General features: G+C 29.3%; 1 protein-coding gene across 7 annotated transcripts in view; it reads left to right on the forward strand.

Annotated features, from left to right (window-relative positions):
• Positions 1-11,393, forward strand: part of LOC117179774 (protein bric-a-brac 2-like) — a 35,947-nt gene that overhangs the window by 2,505 nt on the left and 22,049 nt on the right. For all 7 annotated transcript variants that reach the window (XM_033371874.1, XM_033371872.1, XM_033371868.1 and 4 more), the window contains exons 2-5: positions 5,027-5,218; positions 5,310-5,507; positions 5,595-6,054; positions 8,092-8,148. In XM_033371874.1, the coding sequence (XP_033227765.1) occupies positions 5,033-5,218; positions 5,310-5,507; positions 5,595-6,054; positions 8,092-8,148 (901 nt within the window). In that variant the 5' untranslated portion in view covers positions 5,027-5,032. The remainder of the gene's footprint in view (positions 1-5,026; positions 5,219-5,309; positions 5,508-5,594; positions 6,055-8,091; positions 8,149-11,393) is intronic.

The following is an 11,393-nucleotide window of genomic DNA, read 5'->3' on the forward strand; positions in this document are numbered from 1 at the left end:
TATTCATTGATTATTATCTATAGAATATTTTCCCCTGCATTTTCTCTTTAGAGTTTTGAATGTAGATCCACAGTAAATTATCTAATTTCGGGATAGGTCTCAAGTTTTGTCGATAGTAGGTCAAAGTAAAAACTTATCTCTAGTACTATTCGTTTTCGTTTTTATCTTGTAAAAATATGAGATATGTTGTACGAAATAGCACCAGGCCTGGAATAAGAAAGGGAGAACGTGGGGTCCTGGGCCCCCTCTGTAAGGGAAGCCATAATTACTAGAAGGGGATCGTCGCTTTGGTAAAAGGGGACTTTTGAGCAGTTGTAGCATGTAACATGTGACCCCCCAGTGGACAGTTCATAATTAGGGAAAAAATGGAGTTTGCCCTCTCGCTTGGAACCATTATTCCCCATTTTTATTAACGAATAATGTCAATCAAACCTGAAGAGAATCATCAATAAATGAATACATAATTTATCACTTATAATAATTCATTTTATAAAAACAATAAATCAGTAAAAGTAACTATAGTACACGATTTATACTTACTTAAATCAAACTTCTTTTTATTATTTTTACTAATATCAGGCAACAATTTTTTATTCAAACTATTAATAATTTAAATTATGCACTGATTGTTAAGTATGAAAAGAAGAAATTTAATTGATGATTAATTATGTTTTCGTTATTATTCATTTGTTTAATTATTCTATAAGAATAATTAATATATTAAGGAATGGCGTGTGATCATTTGTCGAATATCCATTGATTAAATATATTAATTGAATTCCTTATAAATATTTAATTTTACATATAAAAACTACCATTCTACGCATTTGGATATTTAAAAGTATTGAAAAAAAACGTAAACGTATATATTAATGTTCTGAAAAATTTTTGACGAGCCAGGGAAAATATTTTTATCCGGGAAATAGTCAGGAATTTGTTTGTAAATTTGAATGGCCTCTCATATATTCCCATTTTTTATTTTAAGTAATTACACATTAACCATTCACGGTTATTTAAGCATGGTGTACTGCAGGGTTCCGTATAAAAAAATATATACCTGAAAAAATCTAGAGACACCTGGAAAAAACATGAAATTTTCAGGATTTGAGTAGACACCCTTGAATTCTACGAATTTTGGGAATCTATTAATACATAGGAGAAATAGTGACTTATTCGAAAAAAGTAGTGACTTCCTCTGTTAGAATATAGGGAAAGATCCTCTATTTGCATGTGGAATTCTAAACCAGGAGGCCGCGCTTCCTCTTTTCCAATAATATTTGAAATGTTAAAAATTTTTTATGAGCTTTTTCTTTGGTGAATATACTAGAAGAGGTTCTAATTCCGGAATAACATTGTTGTCAATATGAGCGATTTTCTTGAAACTGGAGGAAATAATGTTAGGTAGGTAAGATATTCTGGTAAAATATTCAACTGAATTTAGTAAAATTTATAGGTGTTATGTAAAATGCAATGCTATTTTTTTCTATAGAAATAAATTGGAACAAATTCTAAATTTCGAGCCATACATATTTTAATAACAATTTCATTACATTGTTATAAACAATTATTAAACACATGCAACAGTATATTACAGGGTAACGGCTGAAACGGTAAATGACCAGGGATTTTTTTATCATGAAAACTCGGGAAATATCAGTAAATTTATTTTTTAACCGGGAATTTTACCTATTTTTACAAGAAAAATTTGTCTTAAGTTCGATTTCAACAGTTTCAAAAAATAGTTGACTTTTTATTTTTCTCAATTATATCATTTAGTTTACAATGCTAAATTTGAAAATCTTTTACTTCTAAAATTTGTCATTTTATATTGTTATTTTTAAGCGTACATTTTTTATTTAAAGAATTTTCAAATGCTGCATTGACAACTTAAACAATTGCAAATTAAAATCGTTTAAAGTTGAAAATTTTGGATAAAAATATTTTTATTTTATCAACTGTAAATATAAGTAAGTAAATTATTTATAAAATGGATCTGTACTTTAAGTGTTAAAAAGTGAGCAATAATTTATTTGACAACGCGATTCTAAATATACGTTCAAAATTTAAGAATTTCCAGCTTTTTAACGTTAAATCTAAACTGTTTTAAATCGAAAGTTCTAGTCATTAACAAGATAAAAACGCCCGATTAAAACTTTATAAACTATTTTGAAATTAAAAATAGATTCAAAATAATATATTAGTAATTAAAGGCTTTTGGTAAGTTAAAAATATTGTTTTAGTCTCAAATATTCAATTTTAATCCATTTAATTTGAAATTTTTTCATTAAGAAAAAGAATAGCTATTTAATATTTTGCACTATTTTACTGTTAATTTCATGCGAGTAAATTAAAACCAAATATTTAATAGTAAACAATTTGGAACTTAATTGTTTGACATAGAAAACCTTGGATCGTTAAAATTTCTAAAAGTTTTTAAACCTTAGAATTTTAATTAATTTATTTGAAAAATTTTTATTTTGTAAGTGAAATGATTTAAATTTGATGCATAAATTAGACATGAGAAATTATTATTTGTACACATTTTTTTTATTAATTGAAATCATTTAAATTAAGTGTATGTATCGACAAAATTCGGCTATTTGCACGGAAATTGTGGTGCTACAAACCACAGCCTCAGTTAAAACAAAATGAAACGCTTCAAAAGAATGTGAAGGGAACTAACTCATTATAGCCCGCTCCGTTTTTGTTTTTCACGACTGAGTGCTCGCCTGAGTGACAGTCGCAGATCCCGCGCAGCTCCTGTTGTACTACATGGGGCGCGGCGTCAATTCTCGGAAGGGCTATAGAAGAGTTTCACTGTAATTATTTTGACAGAATATTAAAAAAGATTCGCAAAACTTTGAAAAAAAAATCCTGCACATTTAAAAAAAATGGCCTTAAAATCTTCCAGATTCTTTTTGGACAATTTTGGAAATCTTTTAAAATATTCTCTTAAAACAATTATTCAACATGAAAAATCATTACAAATTTTCCTAGAAATCTTATGAAAATGTTTTTATTCTTTTGAAGCCTTTCACAATTCTTAAAAAGCTTCTAATTTTTTATTTAATTTGCAGAATTCTATATTGTGTTTTAGATTAAATTTATTTTTTTTAAAAGTTAAAAAAAATTAGGATGTTTAAACTATTTCAAACGACAATAATTGAACTTCTAATTTAAGAAGTATTCAGTTAAAAAATTTGTTTACAATTTTTCTAGCTTAAAATTGCTTAAAATAATACAATTTTGAATATTTTAAAGTTCATTGGTTGATTGATTAATTTAGACCGGTGAGAATTAAAACCTGGATTTATGTTTTTTGAACTTAATTTGTATCTTTTAAGTCTATATTTATAAAAGTTAAAAATGCTAAATTTGGCTGTTTATATGTATTTCATTTGAAATTGATCAGTTAAAAAGTGTTAGCACCTAACTTCTATTTCTTACTTGTAAATTATTATTATTATTATTATTATTATTATTATTATTATTGATTGAGTCGTTGTTATTTATTATCAGAATGGTATTAGTAACAAAAAATTGTCATAATTCGAAAATTTATAAAAAACTTATGATATAAAAATGTTGTTAACCTAACTTTCATAGGCAGACTAATTGGTATAGTAGAAAAGTTAACATTAGGATAAGAGTATCTGATTAAAAGATGTTTTTTCATAAAAAAGTTAAATTTTTGATTGTCCAAACAATTCGGTTAAAAATATGAGTTGTGACAAGATTAATAGCTCTATTAGATTCTACGATATAAAAATATATAGAGTCCATGTGTTTGTCCATTTTGTGCTCATCCCTAGTTCTTATGCAGTATAAATAAACAAAATGCATTCTACGAAACTTGTTTACACAATTAAATAATAAAAATTGTATTTTATGTAAATGTTCTCATCACGACATTAGGGACCGTTTAAGTTTTACGTAACACTTTTTTCTGAAATTTTTGGTCTCCCCCCCATTTATGGCTTTTTCTATAGTTAGTATATGTTACTTTAACATAGAGGCCATACTACAGTAGAGCCCCCCTCCCCCTCATTATACATAACCCGCCCCTAGGCGCGTTACGTAGTACTTTAATGGTCCCTTAGCTTCTTCACTATGTCAATTGGTGGCCATGATACTTCAAATGGTCCATTTAAAGGTTGAATAGGTTTAAAAAATTCATAACTTTATAAGTTGTTCCTAAGTTTTCAAATTATGACAATTTTTTGTTACTTATACTATTCTAAGAATAAATTATAGCGATTTTCGAAAAAACAAACATTTTTGTACAAGAAACTGACATACTGAAGTATGTGTTAAAATAAATTGTATATATTACTATAGTGTAGGGCTTTTCTTTAACCGAAAAAGGCCTTCCCTATATTAATATTCTAAGTACCGGAAAAATTAAAACACATACATTGTTCATAACAATTAAACACAATTTTTAATAAAATAATTGTGATTCCGAAGTCTGACTTCATTAGTTCTGACTATGAATGACTTTATTAAAGAGATTTTTTCGGGCATATAAAATCATATCGTTGAAATTAACAATTTGAACTTGGAAACGAGTATAGGCTACAAATGATTTTTTTTAATGAAATATAAAATCATACTTGCACATGATAAAGTAGAAAAAGTACGAGCTCAAAACGAAAAATATAAAAACATTTTTTATTCGAAATTTTGAATTGTTTTCGGCTTTATTTTTATTGAAAAACCATTGCTAAATTGTAAATAACCTGCAAATCACTATTATTTACCCCAGTTTCAAGAAAATCGATCGTATTGAAAACAACTTTGATATTCCTGACCAAGAACCTCTCATAGGTAAACTAATATTTTAGAATCAGTCTATATTTCTAGGGCCAAAATTTGCGTGGATGCAGTTTAGAAAATTATTAGAAAAATGGAAAGCTTTGGAACTTCCTCATGAGCTGGATAATAATCGAATGTACTTTAGAGACTTTAAAATTCTATTCTAATTTTATCTATTTTTTTTTTAATAACAAATTTCTTTCACTTCCAGGCAGACATGGGTTCGAGTCAACAGTTCTCCCTGAGGTGGAACAACTACTTAAAGCACATAACTTGTGCCTTCGACACCTTAAGAACTGACGAGGATCTTGTCGATGTAACATTAAGTTGTGAGGGAAAAAGGATCAGGGCCCACAAAATGCTCCTATCAGCCTGTAGTACATATTTCAGAGACTTATTTAAGGTAGATGAGCCAAAGAACTTCAATTATTTTAACTATACTTGTTTTTATGTGAAATATTCTCCAGCTTGAATCTTTTTCATTTCCCTTGCAGGAAAATCCTTGTCAGCACCCAGTCGTCATTTTTCGAAACGTCAAGTTCGATGATCTAGCAGCTTTAGTGGACTTTATGTATCAGGGAGAAGTGAACGTAGTTCAAGAGCAGTTAGCTAGTTTTTTAACGACAGCAGAGCTGTTAGCAGTTCAGGGTTTAACAGATGGTAGCGGGAAAGATAACGACAGTGTGGTTGAGGTTCGTATCAAAAGTTAAAGTTCAGAAAGAGTGAAGGAGCAATGGAATTAAAAAAAAACGTTGAACCTTTTTAATGAATATTTGCAGGACGATATAGAAATCCCGAACGAGCCGGAAGTACAACTTCAAAATGCCTCTGGAAGGATCACGACAAATAGCAAAGGAAGCAAGTCTCCCTCGTCGCCCGTCGAGTCACAGTCACAGTCAGAGCCTCCACCCACAAAGAAAAGAAAATTTCGAGAGAACTCGAACGCAAACACAGAGAAGGCAGCGAACGCGAAGGAAGAGAAGACGGAGAACCAAAAAGGGAGTTCCGATCCTGTCGAAATCATACCCCTCATGCCAAATCTTAAACTAGAAATGCCCGAGTATTTGGAGCAAGATGGAAGTAGTTGTAGTTACGAGGAGAGTGCTGGCGATTCCACCAAAATGGGAATCGACGAGACAACTTCCGAAACTCCAGACAACGAACAAAAGCCGGACATCAGTCAAACCTTTTATTCGAATCAGTCCGCCTCTGACAGTTTAGATAGGAAACCGGATATAAGTAAGTTGAACCAAATTTGTATGGACCGTCTGTTATTATTAATAATGCCATTATTTCTTCCCTTTACCTTCAAAAATATTTTAGAACTTCGATGATTGGCTAAAATAACATGTCCACTAAATACTATAAATTCATCTATTCCTTATTATTTTCCTTCTTATGTCTCTGATAGTTTTGTATTAACTTGATTATAATCGAATGTTCTTTGGAGATTTTAAGAAAAATATTTCCAAATTCTACCATTTTTATTTGAAACATTTATTGGTTGAATGTTTCAAGTTCGAATACTAAAAAATGAACAAATTCCTGTTTCAATCGTACTGTTTCAAAGTATAATCACTAATAAAAGAAATCAATTTTAAAGCGTTCAAAATTACAAAAAATATCAAAAATTTTCGGGTTAAAAAATTTACAAAAAAAAAAACTGGAACCCAAAAGTTATTCCAAATTAAAAAAAAAAAACTTTAAATAAACACCATTTTTTAATTCAGACAACCCAAGTTCAAAGTAAGTTTTAACTCTAAACTTACTTAATTTAAAAATAATGCAAGTTAATAAGTGAAAATTGATAGAAAAATTATTTTAGACGTGATTCAATCCTTTCATTCGAGAATAATGTATATATGGGCGTCCGTAAAATTGGAAGTTAATTTAGTTTAAAATAATGCATAGCATGTAGAAATTCCTGAGAATTAAAAAATTTCAAATTATCGCGTTTGTGAGAAATTCATCAATTTGTTGGAATTAGTCAATTATATATGAATTTTCCAAAATATTCTTTATTTTTTCAAATATTTTCAATCAGACTTTAATTAGTTTCATTTTACGCGATTATTCTTTACTAATGAGTTTTTTCTCTTCATGTAGAAGAGGAAATGATGTATATATTTTTAATTATCGTTGAAAAAATGTGGTAAAGACCTGGAATTTGGAATCCAAAATGATGAAGCAACCTTTGTATAAAAAATTTGTGTTCAAAATTTCATCTGTGGGAAAAAAAAAAATAAAATAAAAATCGCACTTCTATAAATTAGCTTTAGAATTTACATAATATTAGAATCTTTTAGAAATTTAAAATAGGGTAAAGAGAGGTAGTACCGAAGAAGATGTCTATGTGAAAGGGCAGATTTTTTTCCATTTCTAGCCGTAACTTATTAATATCGTTATTTTTTCTCTTGTTATATTTATTGACAAATATTGTATACGAAATCAATGAACGATGACATATTTCCAGTGAAGGCGATAAATTTAGAAGAATTCAGTGAATAAATTTTCTATTATTTTTATATAATATAATTATTACTATATATTTCATTGTGAGTGCTTTTAAGGAAGATAAGTTTTCATTGAAAATGAACACCTTCGATATTGTGTGGTTATGTTGAGTTGACGATTTTTTTCGACAATGCCATATTCATTCTGTGTGTCGGGGTTGGATTTTTGTGGTTTGGATATCCGAAACTAATGAAATAGCTAGTTTGTAAATTGTAAATGTTTAATATTTGAAGAAGAAAAATTTGTATGAACTAAATAAATATACACAATTCATAAGAACACGGATATCAATAACAATAGTGTCTGTAACTCCCTAAAAACTTCTCATTTTGAGTGTAGTTCACTGACAGATGTATTTGTCGTTCACTGATTTTAAAGGTACGATAAGTAAATTACACCGGAAGTTACTCAGGTCTTTCAAATTAACAAAGTCACTAAATTTTACCGTGTCTGATTTTCCTTCTGTAGGTGGCAACGAAAAATATTATTTGTAAAAAGAATTAACTGATTTCGTACTGAACGAAGGCTCAAATGCATAATTTAAATTCTCATGTGTTCAATAAATATAACTTTAAAATAAATTCAGTAGGTTTAAAAATTAATTTCATTTATGCAAATATAATGTGCAAAATATATAGACTTTTGCTCTGTATTCCTAAGGAAATAAATTTTTCCCAGTTTCATGTGACTTATGGGACTTATTTTTTAAAAAATGGTTCCACTTTGTATCAGTTTAAAAAAAATCGGATTCCCACTTTTCAGGGAACTTGCTTTCGAAACCGGGCACGTCAGGAGAAAGGTCGCAGGAATCAGCACAAGGTGAGTGATATTTTAAAAGATTTTTTTCGCCTTTTCTATAGTTTGCTTTTGTTGCCACGTCTCCTGATTAAAAAAATAATATTTTTTAGAATGGAGACTGGCACTCTAGCGAGCGATTCTTTTACCCAAACAATGCATGAATTTGATTTCGAATTTACCCTTTAATTGATAAATTTAAGAAATATTTGCTCTAATTCATGCAGTTTGGGTAGAAAATCTAAAACTATTTCTCCTTATCCATAGAATGTACAAAGTCTCTCACATAAATCTTCATATTGAATTGTTTTTCTCTTTCTATAGATGAAAGTAGAGTAACTATTTAACAATAATTGAACTAGAAATTTAATCTGAAATACCTTATAACTGTAATTCTTATTTTCGATTAGGTAGTTAATTCGAGATCTTATCTTTCTAAAATATACAATGGCTCGGTAGCACTTTCGGCTTTGCATTATCCTACGCTGATTCTGGCGAATTTTCATCAAAATGTGGGTCAAGACAGAAGCACTAATACAAATAATAAGAAGCATTTTAAAGCTTAGCTTCTTTAAAGTTTTTATTATTGCTTTTCTTGTATTGATAGCATTGCCCTACTGTGAACCTGATGACAACGAAATTTAAAAAATTATATCTTTCGAGTAATGTTTACAAGCTAGCTCTACCAAACTTTATGAACTAACTTTATCGCCGATATTTATCGGCTTTGTTTCCATGCTAAAAATATCATTTTTATCGTGGACACGAACCCATGAAGTTGTAAAATGTCGGTTACAGTAATCTAAAATTGTATTTTAAATCAGTAATATTGTTTTTTGTTTTGAGTTTTAAATCAGGTTCACAAGCTGTAAATTAACGCAAAGTTGATGAATGAGTAAAAATCTGGTGGTTAATAATAACAAGGCGAAACTCTCTTTTCTTGCAAGTAATTCTACCTTCATAGAATAAGCCTACGTGTAAATTAGGGTGAAGAGTGCATGGTTTGTGAATGTCAAAATGTGTGGGAAGGGATATTTTGGGTGCAGGTGAAGCTGTAGAATTTTAGAAAATAGAAAGCATTGCCAAGTGCTGTATGTGTGCCCACAATCGGCAACGTAAATAATAATTATAAATAACCAAATCGAGACCCTCAATATGTTTCTTTTATGCACTAACCGTAATAAAGATCACGATATACTAAACAAATAAGAGCAGATATAAAAAAGCCTCGTGTGAGCCAGATCCTCAAAAAAAGAAAGAATCAAGAAATAGATTTTAGAGAAGTTGGCTCAGAACATACTTTCAGTATCCAGAGTCTTTTTCAGCGCAAAGTTAATCTGAATTATTTTGTTCAAAAAATATCTCCGATTTTAGTTTCGGAATAAAAATATTTTTCGACTGAAAAATTGTAAAATTGTATAAAAATATTGATTATCTGAAATATGATGAAATAGTATGGAAAGTACTTGCCTAGAGTTTTTTGGTTGCGAAGCTTAAACATTTTTGGGAGATAAATATGAAGATTAACTTGCTGAATAAGGCTCTTGGCAAAATAATTTAATAATTAGTTGAGTAATCATAATAAACTAAGGTGGTGGTGATGGTGACAGTGGCATGTAAGCAACCTTAGGCATACTTTCCAATTTCATTCACTGTGGTAGAAAACTGTACATAATTTTATTGATGAAAATCAATGATCTATAGGTAAGTAATTTATTAATCTAGGGAAATAAGGCAGCATGAATCATTTCAATAGCTATATTACCATATCAAATAGCTTGATTTCTTTACTATGTGCCCTTGCGATTAAAATATTATTTGGAAAAAAAGAGTTAAAAATAAAAATGGAAAAGTAAATCTGATATTCGAACTAAAACTGTGAACCGATTTCGAACAATATTTGCAACCTACGAAAGCATGAAATGGTTTCTTTTTGCAATCTTTATCATTTCAATTGTGAATATTTGTCTCTGATTGTGATTTTCAATCCGTAACGAAGGGTGAGAAGTACGTTCGGTATCTGGCTCTTTTTTTCAAATCTTTGGGTTATCTTCGCTGCTTGGAATTAATTTAATCCATTGTCAGTGTACAATTGTAAATAATTCAATGGATGTGTGGATGTGTGAGAATTTTTTAATTACTTAAAATGCTCGAAATTATTTCTCGTTCTTTGAATCCAAGGGACCCATTCAGGTGCAATATTTATGACTTGATTACTTAAGACTCTCTTCGGTTGTGGAAAATTATTTTTAATTGGATTTAATCGTCTTTTCCGGTGTCTGGAGTTTTTAGATTTAGAGGTTTCGTATTGTGGGAGAAACAAAAGTTCTATGATTTATTATTAGGGAACGGCAGGAATTTGCAGTTAAAAATGATCAAGGAATTTATATAAGATTAAACCTTTCTAATCCTAGAGTTTTAATTTTAGCAAATCTATCTTTTCAGGTGCCGGAAAATTAGTGGTGCTTTCTAATACCAAAAATTGCTTTATTAGATTAATTTTATATTTTAGTAAAGATTTAAAGCAATTTGAAAACGAATATGCCTATACATCTTTTTCAATTCCTAAACGAGACTTTTTTAAATTTTTGATTGTTTGAAAGGAAAACGAAATTGCACATGTATGGGTAATTTATGATGCACATGCGTGAACACGTAGGACTGAATCATTCTCATTTATAACTTTATACGTAACTCTAATAGTTTAATGTCAATGATAGAAAATGAGGTTTCCAGGAAAATAAAAATTAATGAGTTAATAATTGTATGCGCCTCGGAAAAGTATTTTTTTAAATCCTGGAATCCTCAAGTTTAGATTTATAAAATAATAACATAATTATAATAAACAATTAGTTTATCTGCGTTTGGAAATATAATTTCTATAAATGTTTAGCAATGCCACGGGCGATATTTTATAAGCGTCGATTAATGATTGATAAATTAAACATCGTCTAAAAACAGAGTTGGGGGGGTAATGGAATTATAAATTTAGAAATTAAGATATACCATTAAATTCTAAAGTTTCTCCAATTTAAAATTTTTTTAATTTCAATAAATTAGAATTTATATTGTTCCAATTTTTAATTTTTTAAATGGAAGGCTTGCAAAACTTGACGCTTTTAAATGTAGGTGCTTTTAATTATTATTAATAAGGCCACATAATAACACTTGTTCGATTCCTACCTCATCGATAGTTTTTGTCAATAGCATGGACATATCAAACACGGGACTAGACATACCATCCTAACTTGGTGAGCGGGGTTGAATCC

Source organism: Belonocnema kinseyi, chromosome 9 (assembly GCF_010883055.1).
Source record: "Belonocnema kinseyi isolate 2016_QV_RU_SX_M_011 chromosome 9, B_treatae_v1, whole genome shotgun sequence".
Taxonomy (NCBI): Eukaryota; Metazoa; Arthropoda; class Insecta; order Hymenoptera; family Cynipidae; genus Belonocnema; species Belonocnema kinseyi.